The 18,954-nt window shown below is 41.4% G+C and overlaps 1 protein-coding gene across 1 annotated transcript in view; it reads right to left on the reverse strand.

Moving 5' to 3' along the window:
* Positions 1-1,268: 1,268 nt before the first annotated feature.
* LOC139648148 (cGMP-inhibited 3',5'-cyclic phosphodiesterase 3A-like) overlaps positions 1,269-18,954 on the reverse strand; it is a 64,228-nt gene continuing 46,542 nt past the window's right edge. The window contains exons 5-14 of the mRNA XM_071524185.1: positions 15,958-16,031; positions 14,656-14,807; positions 14,287-14,424; positions 13,801-13,912; positions 13,424-13,537; positions 12,500-12,699; positions 11,514-11,717; positions 9,907-10,068; positions 6,515-6,770; positions 1,269-6,041 (exon numbers count right to left, since the gene is read on the reverse strand). Coding sequence (XP_071380286.1) covers positions 5,710-6,041; positions 6,515-6,770; positions 9,907-10,068; positions 11,514-11,717; positions 12,500-12,699; positions 13,424-13,537; positions 13,801-13,912; positions 14,287-14,424; positions 14,656-14,807; positions 15,958-16,031 — 1,744 coding nt within the window. The 3' untranslated portion in view covers positions 1,269-5,709. The remainder of the gene's footprint in view (positions 6,042-6,514; positions 6,771-9,906; positions 10,069-11,513; positions 11,718-12,499; positions 12,700-13,423; positions 13,538-13,800; positions 13,913-14,286; positions 14,425-14,655; positions 14,808-15,957; positions 16,032-18,954) is intronic.

Genomic DNA, 18,954 nt, shown 5'->3' on the forward strand with positions numbered 1-18,954 from the left:
ACTGATTACTGATGGTAGAAACCTTATCAGTAAAGAAGGATGCGAAGAGGTCAGCATTGAGCAAAGTTGAGGGTGGAGGTGGTGGAGGTTTGAGGAGTGAGTTAAAAGCTGAAAATAATTTCCGGCGTCTTTGGCGCTGCTGATTTTCTCCTGATAGTAAGTGGTCTTGGCACTTTTTAGATAGGAGGAGAATGCAGATAGCAGAGTTATTTTATGATCTCTAAAATATGCTAAAATGGGTAACCAAAATTGCAAATGTATCTACAGTAAGATAAGGTTAATGTGTCTCAAGGAAGTGAGGATCTAAGCAGGCAGGAAGAATGCCATTTGGTTGTGGCTCTGTGTGGCCATCAATGATGGCCATGCAAAATAGATGCAGTTTCTGTTGTTCATTCCTGCAGCAATCAAATTTTCATCACTATTTGCATATTCTTGCAGGCATTACTGTGACCTGTTCCTATTACATCAGCAGCATGTTTGGTCAGCTTCAGCAGCCAGCAGTGATTTAACACTAGTATCAAACCTGTAGTCAGCTGCATCAGTTCCAAATAATGTATTATTATGAGAGTATATCCCACTTCAGCTGGCTTGTTCCAATATGTTTGTACTATTTGAGACAATGAAACATAGAAAGATAAGTTTGATCAAATAAATATATTATTGGCAATATGATTAACATACTAATTTGCACTTTTACTGGCATGAGATTTGCATTAATGTGTGTTTGATCTGGCACTGCTGAAACGTTCCCTTGCTCTGTTAAAACTCGCCTTCAAAGACACACCATCCTCTGATGGCACTCTGATGGCCCGGCATGTCTGACCCTGGCCTCTAGCCTTGATGAAACATGGGATCACAACTCCCTTCTCCCTGCACAAAGGAGATGAAAGCTGCTCACATCACACTAAAATGTGCTTTACCTTGGAATTAGAGCACTTGGCTTTGAAAGCATGACAGTGAGAAGCAGTAAGGAAATGTGACATATGATTACACACTAGTTACTACACTGAACATGTTTCATTAATAATCCTTACCCTTCATATTGTTGTTATTGTGCAGTGGGACTACATCTAGTATAGGCTTCAGCCATCAAACTGGAGCTACATTTTGGGTCATTCACTGGGCTCTTCTTTGAAACTGGGCTGGTCTTTTTTGCAATAATATATTGTAATTCCAATGAAACAGATTCATACTGCATTTTAGATCAATGTTCAAATGAAAAAAAGATGCACAGAGACATGAATACCACAGAAATTAAAGTCTTGTAATTCAATGTATTCACATTACAACATCCACATTGTTCAGCTTGTGACAACTTCTAATGATCTCCAAATATATTCACTGTATGATACATAATACCAATAGGCACTTCCAGTAAGTCTGGCAATATAGTAGCTACAGTATAGTGTCTAAATTACAAAATGGTAAAAATAAATAATGTATATCTAAAAGAGTTTTTGTAGTTTTAATATTTCTTTACTGTACAGCATATATATTGTACAAAATGGAGCATCAACCTGCAAGGAAATTAATCATTTTACTTTCACAAATACTGTGTATTTGGACATATTCTTTCTTGTGTAAGTATTGCTACATGTGGTAAGTGCAAGGTACTAGTGAGAAGAAAACAATTAATCATTTAATCATGTGTCAACTATATAAAAATACACGTCTCATTTTTGTTTACAGAATTGTAAAGCTTGTTTGGTTCTCATGGTTAAAATTATAGTACATGTGTGAATAAGTATGGCAATCAAATAAAACCAATTAAGACATAAAATAATACAATATCAAAACTGACATATTAGCTCAAATGCAAGTATTGACTTGAAACAGATGTGACTGGGGGCAAAATACATACTGTACCTCCTCCACTCTAAAACAATGTGACCACCAATAAATTACCAAAATGGACACAATCCCATCACCTTTAGAGCTGAATAAGAGGTGTTATGTGATGAATGTTCCACTGCTGTTGCCAGTGAGTATCTCCAATCCGCTGGCTAAGCAGTACGCAGATCAAAGGGGAAGCTCAAGCAGAAATATGCCATAGGACCTTCTGTGAATAACAATTAGGTCCTACAATCTGAGAGGCTATATGACAAGAATTGAAGAATTACTCTGCATCACTTCACTCTTCAACTGGCTCTACTTGTCAAGATGACAGCCCCCTCCTCGCAACAGTCAAACCAAACCAAAACTTGGACTAAAAATACTGGAGATTTGCAAAGAGTCCTGGGAAGAAGTCAAATTAAAAAAAAAAGATTGCACACACACACAACACACACACACACACACACACACACACACACACACACACACTCACACTCACGCACACACACACACAAACACACATACAAGCGAGAGCTTTGGATGGACTTCCTTATGATGCGGACTATTGTGCATAGGGAGTGTAATTACGTAATTGTATAACCTGGAAGCTGTAAATGGAAGTTGTGTCATCCCAGTGAAAGTCGGAATGAAAAAGCGTTTCATCTAGTTCTGGACAACTTTGATCAAGATGTCTGTGATGCATTGAATAGCTTGCCTATATCACATTGGTGATTGCTCATCGGGTTCTCCAAAAGCTGAATAATCATTTTCCATTGTGTCAGTAATGATGATTATAGCTCATTAGGGATGAACTGGACGCAGCATACAGTACATAGCAGGCATGCTGTACATCAGATACAATGGGTGAGGCAACACGTGATCATTGATGGCAAAAGAAAATGAAAGATGGATGAACAGTTATTCTGGTTCAATGGCTTGAAGCGGTTCTGGTCTGATATAGGATTATGGGTAAATGATCGACTGTGTGTAATGCCATTCTAATCAGTGGGTCATCCAATTATCTTCAATTACTCATGTATGCCAGGCTGAGTTGCTCCCACCCCCTCAAGCACACACAGTAGCAGAGTTGAGGCAGCAGTAAACAGGCCATTATTGATGTAGTGCGCCATTCACCACAGCCAAGAACACTGTGTGGTAACATGTTAATATGGGATCTGCAGGGATAAAGGGACGCAATGTTCCTCGTCTGAGTCTTACAATGAAATTGCCATTCACAGGAAGAAGGACTTTGCTTATTTCTTTGCCACATCCCATCTACAGGTTAACTTCCATGCAATTCAGCTCCTTGAAAATCGGTTTAAAGAAATGGGCTTACAGGGAAGCAGTCAATCAAATGCTACAGCATGAGAAGGTGAGGTATGAGAGCATAAAAGAGTCAGATGTGCATGTAGGTCGTGAGAACTGGACAAGATTAGCAGCGGATAACTCATTTCAGATTGCCTCACTGCAATCTGTTGTGACAGTAACTTGACCCTCCAACTGGGTGTAGAGCACTTATCTGATTCCACTCAAGACCTAGTTATGGTCTCTTCTTTCCTCTCCTCAGTGTCTACCTCATCTGGGATGTGTCACCAAACACTTTTCTATGGAAGTGAATGAATTGTGAAATGTGAATGGGATATAAAATAGGAGTCCCTTAAAAGACTCTTTTCCCTACACAAGCTACTGTACAGATGGCCATGCAATCTGTTCATCTGATGGCTGTCTTTGAGTGGAGAGGGGCTATCATGTGCCTTCAAGTCATACATTGGAACTTTCTTCTACTGATTTTTTTTCTCCTCTTCCACTCCCAGAAATAACATGTTGTTGGACATTCTGAGAAACTGCTTCTCTTTCAAAAATGTTAAATTCGTTTTGATCTGTTTTTTGATCTATTTGCATCATCGATTTTGACAGTTAAAAGGTCTGGAGTGCAGAGTGCTCAAGCTTAGATTCTCACAACCACTAACTCTTTATCTTTACTACTACCTACCAAGTGACTGTGAACCAATGAGAGTAAAATGACAAGACCCAAAGAGGTGAATCACAGCTAGAGGATGTTACATCCAACATTGTCATGTTGTGCCATTAATTTAGTTATTTTCCTCCATAACACAAGTAATGTATCAGAGAGTGCACAGGATCATATGAGCTGCACCATCTGCTCTTAACTGTGAAAGAATGGATGTCTCCCTGAGGTGCCTGGAGAGGATTTCAGAGGGACTCTCTATGTATTCATTCACAAAGACATTAGACCAAAGACCACAAAGAGTCAAAGCAGAAAAGTGTGGAGCTGTGGCATAAACTGCAGCCTTGTTCAAAGCCTCGACTGCACATGATCTGAACTAGCTTGTGATCCATGCTTCCATGTTTTCTGACTTTCTGTTCTCACAGGTGACACAGATGTTTACTCTGAGTCACAACGGTTGGATGATTCCTGAGGGGTGAGGGTGTAGGTCAGCTGTTCACATTTTGAGGGCTGTAAGTATACAGTATAGTATAGTCAGTCCAAATTCACCGTCAGGGTGGCAACAGGTGATGGGAAGGGAAAAAAGCGTTTAGGTTTTGCAGAATCACTCTCGGTTTGTATTAGTTGTTTCAAACATTCTGATAGAGCCTTTGCTCCCTTAGAGAACTTGGTAGGATTGTACATTGTATTATACGTTTCTCATATTTTATAGTAGAATATGTTTGCTGGTTCTCTCTGGTGTAAAGTTCTATGGTTATGCTGTATTTTCTTTCTCTTACATTTATTCTTCTCACACTTTAATAGGTGAGTGTTGCATGTTTTATTCTTTTGGTCTTGTATTCAGCACCACATTAATCTGTGAATTAAACACATCCCACTATTGGTTACCCTATGCAGACCTCAGAGAAACAATGTCTGGGATAGCGATGCCTTCACTGATCACTTTTTCCACCCCAGGAAAGAACAGAGATGGCACAGATAACAGCTAATCTGATGAGTTTACTTCATCTCCTATAGAAGAATTATGCATATGCATATCTGCACACACACTTAAACAGACACACACACGCACACACACACACACACACACACTGAGTGTGAGGACTCTCTTGAAACTCAAAGCCTCCTTCCCTAAACTAATACAACTACACTAGGTAATGGTATAAAGTACTTCATTTGGCAATAAATGTAAAATATCGAAGCAGGGAACTGCAGCATCAGATGATAAAACTAAGAGCCAGAATTTTCATTACTGAATATAAAGTCTTGCTAGTTTGTAAAAATTACAATGAAAGATGGGAAGATGCAATGTTTGCTTTTGGATGCAAAAGATCGTGGCTGAGTGATTCATTTTGGCAGAAATGAAGGGGTAGTATGATACTCAAATGTTTCTCATTTGATTGATTCTGTTTATAATCCATATATAGAAAAGGAAACCATATTGTGGCCCGTGTCAGACCTCAAAAAACCCCACGCTAAAATTGAAACACAAGTACAGGTAATTGTGATGTTTATATATAATTGCATGTAGAAAATATTTATGTATAAATTGGCAGCAAATTTCTGCAGTCCTGTGTTAACACATTGGGTTGAGGCCTGTGCGACCAATCTTCCTCTTCTCTTGACAGTAGCAAAAGAGTCTGTATCCCAAAGTACATCAATAAATCCCGTATTGCAATATGGAAAGCTCCTCAAAAGTTTGGTGAAACCGGTTATTCAGATAAAATGTGTAAAGCACAATTTCGCCCACCCTGTTTTTTTCTTCATAGGCACACATTTCCCAAACTTCTACAGTGTTGTGTCTAAGTGATGTGCTGGCAAAAACAGGAGTCAGTTGATAGGATAAAAAAAAAAATCTCTTCTTCACGTTCTAACCCTGACAGACACCATATTTCCCATGGGCCATTTCACTCTGGACTCCCCTCCTCTAGTTCCTCTGTAGGTTCAGAGTCTTCCTGTGGAGGGACTGGCCACTCTGTTTCCTCCACCTCCTCTCCCTCCTCTGGCTCGTCCTCTGGATCCTCCCCTTCTACAAGCTCCTCTTTGCTGCCTGGCTCCTCTTCCTCCTCATGAATAGCCAGAATTGGCTCAGCTACATTGTTGAGACGGACAGACTCTGCCCCTTGACCCTGTTTCTGGGCCTCCTCTTCGATCACCTTCTTCCACATCTCGTGGTTCTCGAGCAGGTGCTGGGTGATCTGGCAGAAGACTTTCCTCCTTTTCTTGGGAGTTGCTTTCTCTGGGAAAAAGGAGAGAAGATATGGTTGGATTGAAAACTTTTTGATATCTGATTTTAGAGCAATGAAAGCCTAAATTGTGCCTGCTCACATGCATAAGCAAGTAAGGAGCACATAGATGGCTTTTGGCCATGCATATATGCATTTAGGCTTTTGTATTTGTGTAAGTATTCATATGTGATTTTGTATGTATGATTATGTATATGTGCAGTATGAGTGTCATGTACGTACATTGTATTATTATGTATGTATGTATATGTGTATGTATTAACTTTTCTTTTATATGCACTTTTATCTTAGTATTTCTATGTTATGTGAAGTATGTTGAGACTCCCCTTGGTGATAATGCACTTTAAATACATTTGACACTGACTTTAAATGGAACTGAAATTGATATTTCACTTATCAACAGGCTTTCATTGTAAACCAAAATAACACACTATCATGAACACTTCACTTATATGCTTGTGCTTACGTGATCCTTCTGAGCTGGTGGACGTGTCTTCCTCTGCTGTATCCTCTTCTTCTTCCTCGTTCTCTACTATCTCCGGCCCCTCTGCCTCTGGGTTGGGTTCCACCCAGCGTCCGGGCATCAGGGCGGCTGAGTCATAAGAGTTGCAGAGCGGTCCCACGATGTGTGTGATGAAGGACTCCTGGAGCTTGGCCAACTGTGGTGCCGAGCGGTCCATGAAGGGGCTGATGGGAAGGTCCAGGCTGGACTCCTCGTCACCCTGCAGAGGGCATGACCAGTGTTAGAGCCCATTCATTACCAGATGCATGCATGCTAAGAGACTGTATGATTCACATATCACCATACACATTGTGTTTGAAAGAACTGAAGCATTCAGGACAGTGTGAATTGTTGTGATTTGGTTGTATATGCAGAAACTGACATAGACAACAAGCCTGCAACAAGACCTAAATTACTTGCTTCATGACAAGGGATAGTTTCAAGATGTGTCTGACACAAACACAGCTGACTAGCATGGCAATATCTGCAAATAGGCATCATGGCAGTGTGCACTTTCCCCTCTGGCTTTATCTATGGCAAATCATTAGGGCATCAAAGTGGTTGGAAGGTGGGGAAAGGCTAAAGGGTGGGTTGCAACTCCCACCCATTAAGGCATACTAATGAATGATTTGACTACTATGACTCAGGTTGCTGAACAAATGTAATAATAAGGAAGAGATAATGAAGCCATTCCAACAGTACTAGGGAAGCATGTCAAAAGCTTAGGAAGGTGGTATGATGCAACTTGAAAAGACAAGGAGAAAATGCTACGGCAGGACATAGTTAGAGGCACTGACAAGTTAAAGTTGTGGTGCCTACAATTTGGTCTGTTGCCCTGGCTAATGTGCCCTGTAAGCCAAACCCCAAGGACCATGAAATCACACACTCAACTCTGTAACATCTAGATTAGGTGGTTAGTGAATGGCGCACTTGTCCGATGGTCCTGTAGAGTTATGACGGCGTAGCCTGACGTTCTCTATGGTAACATGTGCAGATTAGTACATCATTCTTTTAACATCTGAATTTGGTTTCTGTGTGGATGCTCACCCTGGATATCACATCCTGTATATCGGTAAATCACAAACCAACTTATATAGCCTATATTTCATGTAGCACCTAATATTGTAGTCAAAGGATGATAAGGGACAACTAAGATCTAATATCTGGACTGAGTCAAAAGCTCAATCACACAAAGGCCTACAGAGTATTCAGTAATATGGTGGAGGGTGAGGGGCAGCAGCATGTGTGCTGTTTATGACGTCTGGATGGGATGTAAATGGACAACAACCACAGCAAGGTTTCCTGGTTGCCATGGCAACTGACCCCAAGTGTCATCCTGCAGACTATAACATGTCTCTGTTCATGCAGAGCAGTGAGGTGCTAACGTAAAACACAGAGAGAATCATTGAATGAAGGGATCTCAGATGGATCTGCAATTTGATGGAATTTCTCGACAGGTGAGGGGGATGAAAAGGGAAAAACAGAGGGGGAGGAGAAGCTCTGAGATCCAGCCGTCACCATGACTACCTCCCAAACAGATAGGGCAGGATTTAGAGGCATTGCAAGGCTAGCTTTCCCAAAGTGATGTGTTTGATGTCTTAGTGATGTGTGAGAAACCCTGTTATGAGTACAGTGGTTATATAAAACTTAATACAATACTAATTGGTATTGAGTTAGCCAAACAACTACTGTGCATGGTCGGGAGTAGGGCTTATTTATTGGGTGTCAGAGCCTATAAGCCTCTGTGATTTAGTGTTGCAGTGCGGATTAATAACTGTCTGGTCCTGGTTCACACATTACACTCTATTTCAGCATGCCTCTCACCATGGCAGAACAAATCACATCCTCAAGGCCCTGTAAACATGTTTGCTGGGAAGTGTCTGTGTGTGTGTATGTGTGTATGTATATTAGAAAGCTAGTGTGCAGAAATGCGTGTCAGTGTGCATATACTGTATGTACACATGCCTGTGTGTGTCTGTATGTTCTGTACTGAGGACTAGATGTACTGTTTTTCTGCTTTTGTTCAAGGTTGTTGGTCTCTCATGCTGTCAGTGTAATCAGAGGCTGCTGCTCCACCTGAGCGACAGTTGCCTGGGCACCCTGCAAGCGTTACCACATCTAGCCGCACTCAATCCATTGTCATTGAAGAGCTGTTCTATCGCCTGGCTCCTGCGCCCTGCTTCTCCCCTATACCCTTGAGAACGGCCTGTAACTAGCTGGCTCTAGCTCCTAGCTGAAGTAGCAGGATACACGAGGGCCTGAACATGCCGTGCTTGTCCCAGGAGCAATTAGCAGAGATTAGCAGTCATTCAGAGCCACAGGGAACTACTGTGACAAAGGTCACCAAGGTTGACATTAGCTTGAATTCATGGCCCGATTCTGTTATGCATCATCTGTTATAATAGCGCTGTCTACGCACAGTGAGGTCATGATGAGACGTGTCCATTAGACTGAGAATAAAGCCATAGAGAAAGATTTTCATGGTGGTAAGGCATTAGTAAATTTGGGATAAGGTGTGGATCATGTACCCGATTCTTACAGCAAAAACCCCCCTAGTTTCTCTACCATTCCATCTGCTTATATGTAAATGTCATGTAAATTTATAATACAAATGGTCAATGGTAATGGTCTTGATGAATACAGAATACAGAACATAGAAGGTATAGGGAGCTGTGGTAAAGATAAAGAACTGCAAACTGATTGGTATTGGCAGAACAGATACATATGTCTTATCTGTGAATCACATGACTCACGGCTCGTCACACGCGCTGCTGCACAGCTGTGGTGACATTCGGTGAGTTATCTCAGCGTGAGCAATCAGAGGGAGCAGTGCCATTACTATCTCAATATGTCAGGGAGATTGAATGAAAAATGAATCAAGGGGATGCAAATCCCACAAGCTTGAGTTCAGAAATGTGTATGGAGGAAACAATGGGGGAGGGGGGGTGTACTTTAGTTTCTGCACTCTCTTCCTCTGTGGGTTTTTGATACAGAATCGAGTGGCTTTGTCTGAATCTCACAGCAAGCTACCAGGAGTCATTATGTTCTATTCCCCAGCTGACTTTGTTTTTTGTTTTTTTTCTGGAGAAATTGTGAGAAAAATCCAAGGAGCTGAAATATATTTACTTCTGAAATCTATTCAGCTGTTTGCATGTATGAGTGTGTGTATGTTTGTGCATGTTCATGCCTGTGTCTACTAAATAACTGTGGTCATTTGCATGTATAGGTGCAAATGTGACAAACAGTGCATTGATTGTCTGTTAGTGCATGCATGAAAGGGCACAGTTCCCATTTCTTGGCAGGTTGATTAAGGTTAAGGTTATTAAGGTTATTAAGGATGGAGACGGCTCACACACCTGTTCATAGAACTCGTTGACAATGCCCTCCGTCCATTGGAGATGCAGGTCCTTGCACTTTAGAGGCCCATTGATGTCAGCCAGTTTGATGCACATCTGGCAGACCAGCAACCTGTCATTCTCATTGGACCAATCAATACCTGTAGATGGATCATCGCCCACCTAGGGGATCAACAAATGGACATGTTGAGATTTACCGTATCTGGCAAACATATTGGGAGACACAGCGTGCGACATGTATATATTATGTAAATGTGATACTATTGACCTGCCGTTGAGAGACTGTGTATTCATATTCACATATCTAGAGGATTTACTAATCAGAGCAAAACCATACAGCAATACTGTGATGCACTATGGAAGGGTGAAAAGCAAATGGGACTAAGGCTTTATGCCTATACCTTGCACCACTTGCATAAAGTACATGAGAAGCTTTTTTTCTGTGATGAAATGAATTTTATATAAAAATGTAAAAGACACAGTCACAATACATTCAGTGAGATATGTACAACTATAGCTTCTGTAAGATACAACCAATTATACATTCTTTAGGATTAAATCAATGATTATTTTTCTTCTTTTGATTATGATCTTATTTCGAGTGGCTTTAATTGGCAGAATGACGCTGACATCTGTAGTTCATGCTTGCATTAATCTCCCCAACACAGTTTGAATTAATTCATTATTTCTAGGTAGGCTTAATGAGCTACAGATCTGGAGAAGGCAGACCGCAGAGTCTTATCATTCTAACCTAATAACCCAGGAAGCTGAGCAGATCAAGTGCAAAACTAGATGGGTTCTTCGCAGAAAGCTAATTTGCTTCCAGGAAGAGCAGAGCACGGTGTACCACAGTGAGAATCAGTGCTGTTAGTTTTGGTGGCAAGCCAGTAAGCTGTATGCTAGCTGACAGGCCGTGGTCGGCTAGCAGCACCAGTGTACTAATGCTCCCAATGGAAAAACTCGAGACCCCCCAGTCCAAAGCCAACATTCTGTCCAGACTGAAATGAGTTCCTGAAAAGCTGCGGGGAGCTGTGTATTGTTTTGACTTGAGCTGAATATATTTCAGGTCCTGCAATGTTCTGGACAAACAGACCTGTTCCTCGAAAGCCACTGGACATTTCCCTTTCAGTGAACCTTCTTTTTCAATATTAAGAGAGTTGCGGTAAGAATGTATGAGAAAGCACCTCTACAGTTTTCAGCTATGACTAAAAAAAAAAATGGAATAAGATACTACCATTTCGAAAGGGACCAAACAATCCATTATTCAGCCTATTCAGTTTCCAAAGACAACATAATGAATGAACTGTACTCATACAACCTTTACACCTCCTATCTGAGGATTAGTATTCATAACCCAATGTTAATATTGACTAAAAACATCCAGAACCTCATCCAAAAATCCAGCAACTGCTGAAACTGCTTAAATGAAATGTCAATAAATAATCCAAGAATTCTATAATAATTTAAGATTTAACTATTCCCAGAAAAATATTTTCAAGGCTACTTTAGTATCTAACTAATTTAAACACCTTATCCTTAAACTCTTCAAATCTAAAGTTCAAATCTGTTCGAGATTCAATGTAAGACTATTATATTTTGAAAACTACCTTGGCATTGAACTCAGCTAGAAAATCAAAGTGCTTCTTGAGATCAGTGGCCAGGATCGCCTCAATGACCAGGAAACGGAAACGCTTGAACTCTACATGGTCCAGGTTGACTAGGAAGTTGAACTCTGGCCGGGACATGAAGAGGTTCCAGGCTGAGGCAGCGTGGTGGTTTTCCAGAACTGAGCGGTCATTGTACAGCACAGCCTGCACACACACACACACACACACAAACACACACACACACACACACACACAAAAGACAGTGGCAAAGAGTGAGACAAAGAGTGAGACAGAGGGAGATGTACTGTATATTCCACAAGTACAGATGCTGTACAGTTCACACATTCCCCCAATGTATTGGAGAATAGATAAGAAGAGGTTCTGGTAGGTTAGTTGTCTTTCAGTATGAGAACATAGTAGCCTGTTTGCCAAAATGTTTTGTTAGCATTGCTCAAACTTAAATAAGTTCCACACCTGTTACATCAAACTGATTTTCAATGTAGCTGTAACTATATTATTAAATTATTTATAATAATAATGTAATTTTTTTTCACACATAGATTAGCCACTGCAGTTGCAAAGCTTACACACATAGCAAGACTGTAACACCAAGTGAGCGAGTATCACTCTGTTTGGTAACCTCAAAATAAACCATGGAGGGACAATGTAACAACTGCACTGTACCCTATAAATGCATAATTTCAATTGGTGATAGCGCACTGGTTTATAGAACTTAAGTGTCTGATGATTGGCTGACCTGAATTTGGCTCCTGATGCCCATGTGTTGTGCCGTGAAAATACAATTCTACACGGCTTTAATCAAAATGGTTTGTGCTAAAAATTCAGTCTTCAATAAGTCTACAGTACGAACTTCAAGGTGGTCAATTCACCACACACACTACCACTGTCCATACCACTACATATACAGAGGGACCATTTGTGGGTGAACGGGGTGTGTGGGCCTGCAGGCTGAATAGTATGGGTACCTGTGGGGCGCTGGTGGCCACTAGGAAAGCATTGGTCCTCCCAGGGTGGTCATAGTCGTGCATTGCAGCTGCCACATAAAGCGCCATGAGCTCCAGAGCAGGTATGAGGCCTGACAGGCAGCCATACCCATCCTCTGACACAGTGTAGGTCTTTGAAACCAGGAAGCCCATATGACTGTGTGTTATGCCACTGTCAGAGTCTGGCCGCAGGAGAACAGAGAGAGGGGAATAAGTGAAGAGCAAAGTACCAGAACACACGTATGCACACTTGCACGTATATGCTCATAGATATTTACAGGCACACACACACATGCACACACACACACACACACACGCAGACGCATACATGCACACACACTTGAACATCCAAATCCACTTACAGTATATGCGGATCAAAGGGATGGCCCTAGTAAGGCATACAAATGAGGTTATGGAAATATGGATGAGGGGGAACTCTAATCTGCCTGCAATTTCATGCTGTTTTAGACTTCAAATGGTGTTTGCTACGTAAATGCAAGTGCCAAAAGCCTGAGTAAGATAAGACAAACTGGGAGTAGGATCAGAACACACACTCCTGCAGGTTTGATGCTCTAACATTAATGAGACGTCTCACAGTGAGGCACAAGGACTGCAGACAGATAGATAATTTAAAAGAAAATGAAGTTTGACCTATATATAGAAAATGTGTGCGATCATACTGGTTTAACAAAAGTTGGAAAAACTGAATTTGATAACTCAGGATGATGAGAGTGGGCTGTTCTATTATGGTCTATATGCACACCTTTGAGGAGCATAAAGAAATCGGGAGCTCTTGTGTTGTGTGGCAACTTGACTAGGCATCATCATGCACACACACACACACACACACACACACACACACACACACACACATACATTAGCATCCGCACCCACACATGGACACACCTGAGTCACTGGCAGAGCCATGGTCAGTAATGAGGCAGGGCAGGCCCGGCACAGCCTGTGTGGTGAGGTACCAGACTGCATGTAGTACATCTGTGGCATGGATCCTGTTGTGATCTGGGCCAGGAGAGACAGAAAACAGTGTATTCAGTGGGTCTGATCTTCTCCACCAGGGTGCACTGCTGGGCTGCTTATGTTTCTTTTAGGAGCCTCAAAAGCAAGTCTGCATACAGTCATATGTGGGTAACGGAGGAAAAACTGTATAATGTCTCCCTCTAGTGGCTGTCTATTTATATTACATCCATATCTGAAGTAAAGTGAAAAGTGAGGCAGCATATGAAATAGTAAGAGGGGGTAAGTTGTTCAAGCTTGATCCTTACATGGTATGTCTCTGTAACCATTCTCAAGGGAATGGAAGTAGTTCATGAATTCTTGGACGGGGATCTTGAAGGTCTCAAATAGGCCAGTGTCTTCAAAGAGCCTGTAAGCGACCTGACATACAGAAATCAAATTGTCACAGAGTACACTAACATCACCAGGGTTGGGAATTGACAGATTACATATAAGTGGGTTACAATAATCGAGTAACTGCAATCCATAACAGATAAGATTAAAGGTATTTTGGAGGAAAAATAACCTCAAATGAACGGAAAGTAATCATCTTATATTACTGAGTCTGTATACTCCAGCGGTTTGCATTACTCACTATTTTAAGTGTGTAATTAGTAACCTGTAATGGACTACTTTACAAATTACTGAAATTACTGTCCAAATCCTAAATATCATTAACCAAATGCTCCTTACAGTTTGATTGACACTCACGCTGGCCTGTGAGCTGAATGAATGGTCCTGCCTGATTGGCTCACCTGACTGAGGATGCGTCCACACTTCCCATTGGTCTTCTCCACCAAGCTGAAGATGGGGAAGTTCCAGTTGTTTAGCTGACTCATCAGGGGCTCTAAGTCCTCCATTAACAATGGCTCCGGGGCCAGAATGGGTTTATCCTGTACAAGTGACACGTGATGATGTCAATAATGGGAAAATATGTATGTATGTAATTGTCTAATGACATAACTGTATGATTGTATGTCTGTCTGCATTCTTGTATACACTGTTGTATGGATGTATGTGTTGAAGTATGGTTGTATTACCAAGAGGTTGCTGTTGCTGTTGTTCTTGCATTAAAGTTTATTTATTTATTTATTTTTATTAAAGAGGTATATCTTATTTCTTACCTCAGGAGGTATTAGTGGGTGGAGGATGACATTCTGGGAGGCGTTTTTGCCTTCCTCTGTGTCCTCCTCTGTATGTGCTACATCGCTGCTGTCACTGTGGTTGGCTTCATGGGTGCTATCATAGTCTGACGACACTACCACTTGGTCCTCTGCTGGCAAAAGAAGGAACAAAGAGATGCCATGCTGGGGTTCACCCCAAAAGCACGTGTATAGGTTGGGGCTTAAAAGAAAAATCCACCTTCAAATACTCTTCAGCTGTTAGATATCATCAATTTGTGATGTTCTGTGCATTCCAGGAGTTATTTTGTGATAAAGTGTTGCAATTTACTGTACTGTTGGTGTATACATTTTTCCTCATCCTGCTGTGTCTATTTCAGTTAGTGATTTCCTAGATTTCCCAGAATGACTTTGGACAACCCCAGAGAAGGGGCACTTGGGGTGTCTAAGATCGCGGCCGCACCCCTTACTAAAAATGCAACATGTCTTGTGGCTGCATTGCATGCTGGTCTATTGAGGCTAGTGTCATTGGAAAAATTAGTATCTCTCCCAACAATGAATTTCTCCCTGTTTGATTGTTGAACGCTGGTGAAAAATGGTGTAAGGAGAAGCCCTTGCTCTTTTTAGATTCCGAGAGGCTGACACCAAAACTTGACATTTACCATTGATAGGGTTTTTCTACAATTGATAGCTGGACAAAAAAAAAATCTGCTTTCACACTCCATTGAAGCAGTTCTGGGAATATCTTCATGTAATGTCACCTCATCTACATTTGGCCAGTTATCCGCGGGAATAAGAAAAATACACCACCAAACAACAAAATGGGCCCAGGAATGCAAGGTACATTGTCAACATGTTTAACTGTGTATTTAGGGTGGATTGTTCCTTTAAGGCTTACGAAACAGCCTTCAAAATCCATTGTGACTCTAAAACTGTCCATTGACACTAATAAAAAAGCTGATTGTTTTAGAAAGGGCGTAGCCATTAGTGTACTTAGGATGGGGTATACACATTTCTTTATCTGGCTATTTAGAGTTTTCCCACCTAACAGCCTAGTCACCACTAAAGGATTACAGGAGTGAAGGATCACAGTGTACCCACAACTCTTCAGCAGTGAACTCACCCCATCATCTGTCTACACCACTGGGCATAGCCCTTCTTAGTGGGCCCAGACTGTCATTTTTAGAAGGATGGGGAAACACTATGCTACGCACGCCCATTAATTCCCTACACATGCTGCTTGGAGGTAGTAGTTGAAGTGGAAATGGTAGAGATAGGATTGAAACTAGAAGATTGAGACCATACCTGACCGTGGTATCCTGTCCCCTTTGTCTATAGAGCCCTCCCCATGGCTCAGCCTGATGTACGGCCTCCCACAACTGTGGACAAGAAGGGGATTTCAAGTTAGAGCAAAGTGCAAAGAGAGGACATGTTTCTTTCAATTCAGTAATGTATGCCATTCTCCTTTGTGATGCTGTGACGTTTGCACCTAATGTGGTGCTCCATATGTAACAACTCATCCTGTTATGCAATTATAAATACATTATAAATAAATAATAAGTCAGAATCAATCAATCTCTATGTTTTGTAGATTAGAAAATGTAGAAGCTCTGTGCTGGAGGCTATACATGCAGAGATGTGAGGGGAAATAGGAAAAACATGTTATCAGGAGTGCACATGTATCCCCTGTTCGATCGTCAATCAAATATAAACATCTCTTTTCTAGTTTTGTCAGATAAGATATGATGAAATTTTAATCATTCCTGTAGGAAAATTGGGTGCCTGTCATGATGTTAGTGATGTTGAATTTTACACAGTTGGTTCTGTATGGCAGAGCAGATTGTCGAAACCGCCCAACACCAGACCCAAAATCAACAGAAAGTGGTGAAATAAAAAGCCCTGCACTGGGGAACAAATACAAAATTTTACATGTGTGTGTGCTTGAAAAAACAAAATGAATGTGCAAGCTTTTGTTGACTGTAGCTGTGCCAAAGAATTGGGAATAATGCCATTCACTACATCTGTCTTTGATGTTTGACTAGTTGGCAGAAGTTGTCAAAAGCACTTAATGGGTTTCCTACTGTGCTGTCCACACATTAAACAGACGTTACACAGATGCCGTAAGAAAAATACTCATTAATGTACTTTATGGATGCACACATTAACACAAAATGCAATCGGAATAAACAACAACAAAACAAATCAGAACCAGTCTCTGGTATTGGTGCTGATATAAATGAGTCTGACAGTGAGATATTGAGCCCACCCTCTTTTAGATTTATGACAGTGTGAGCACGAATAATAGCTTACAGCTATCCACAAACTCCTACATTGTCTCTTGAATTGTTTTGAAAATGAGATGGAGAGAGATGAAGAAATTTCATGTTTATCAACTGGGCAATAAATCACCCACCCGCCTTCACTTTCCCTTTTTCTTTTCAGCTATAAACAATCTTAACGTCCATATGCTCCAAGAGGGCAAAATATCATCTTTTATGGAAAGAACCTTGGGAAAGAACCTGTGATGGAAGTTACCTTCAGGACACCACAGGGAGTCTCCCAGCTGTTTTCAACAGCTTTCCCATGTTCTCCATTGAGGCTGCTGTCAAGCCGTAGGTGGTTCCAATTAAAATACCTCTCCCCAAATGTTGTAGAACCTGCCGTCTCGGAGCAGGAAATGCCTGCCATTAGAGCATGGTGTCACAGGGAGCACAAAGGCCTGTAGTGTGTCTATCTCCTTCTGATAAATTGTTTCTTGTGCACTTTTGAGCCGTACCCACCCTGCCTAATGATCCTGAGGCCCCAACAAAGAGAGTTCTGTTGTGTTTGCATGGCCAGGTCAGACCACTGTGTGTAATGCCTAGCAGGTGTGGAATATAAAATAGTTTGATAGTTTGGCGGGCGAACAGTTAGTACATTATTGTCAGGGGGGTCCAGGCAGGCAGCAGCGCTTGGCTTAAAAGGTTTACTTTTAATGAAAGTTGAAGAACTGGCAGACGCTCTTCCTGTTCTGCCAATGCAGCAGAATAACCTTAGCTACTGACGTTCAGCCTTCAGTACAGAATGTAAATAAGAAGGCCGGCCATTTTCTCTTGAAGAATATGTGTAAGTCAGGTATCAAGTGACTTTGCTATTATAACAGACTAAACTAATAGAGTTCCATACTGTAATTATTTATAGTAATTATAGTAATTCATTAATTCACTGTCCCAGTGGGATGCCTACAATATGGACAAGCTGCAGCGCACACTGCAGTTTGTCAGTTGTTTGCCTTTTACAAGACTAATCCGGATTTCAACAAGTCATACTGTAGGTCTGTTTCTTGCTTTACACAGAAATCTTAAAACATAGCCGAGGTGCTGTACTACAGTCAAATGGGAGTCCGGCTCTGAAGTAGAAAATTACTCTTTCCCCCTTACAATCTCCCTCTCTCACACACTCTCACGCAAAAGCATCTTGGCATCCTGAAGTATGCACCTTAATCAAGTTAATTATCCTCCAATAGGAACTATAAATTGCAATGTTGTTTGAGAACACCCTTCCCCCCACCCTCATTTTGCTTATCTTAATGTTCTGAGGCATGCAATAAGCTCTGATTGGCCTCTGTCCGCTCCCCTCTCCGCTGCAGTTTACTCCCAGATTTTATACTCAACCCCTCACAGCAGGTTGACAGATTACCATTGGTTCAGAGCCCAAGCGAACAGTGTCCATGCCACAATAAACACAGCAGCCATTATTCTCCGCTTCCAGTAATCTACCTACTCTTGGGCCAGATGTGAAGGAGATAACAGTACAGTGGCTGGGGTTGGGGGGGGGGGGGGAGGGAAGGTATTGAATCACCCTCTGACCTGATCTGTCAGATAAAAAAGTCTATACTGTAGCTTTGAAGTTGGCGTTATTCCTGCTTAACACTCGGCTGTACGTCACTGAAAGCTGACATGATGGAAAAAGGAGAGTGGGGGAGAAAAAAAGAAGCCTAATATCCTAATTAAGATTGTACAGATTTGATGATGGAGCAGAGAGAAGGCAATGGAAGCCATGTGTTCCTTTTCTCCTCCCTCTCCTCCATGTGCCCTCCATCTCTCTCTCTTTCCTCTCTCTCAATTTCTTCCTTACACTTTTGTGAGATCCATTACTTATCAGGAAATGTTTTTATTTGGACTATATGTAAATATGCTGCTGCTGTCTTGGCCAGGTCTCAAATAAAGGTTACATAAATTAAAAAAAAACTAGTCTACTCCCTAAAAGATGTTGATGAATAAGCTTAGGAGTGTTCAAACTTGCTCCAGACATGACGCTCTT

This window comes from Centroberyx affinis, unplaced genomic scaffold, assembly GCF_046629955.1.
Source record: "Centroberyx affinis isolate AG114_WGS23_722 - 3 ecotype Tasmania unplaced genomic scaffold, CSIRO-AGI_Caff_v1 ptg001163l_1, whole genome shotgun sequence".
NCBI lineage: Eukaryota > Metazoa > Chordata > Actinopteri > Beryciformes > Berycidae > Centroberyx > Centroberyx affinis.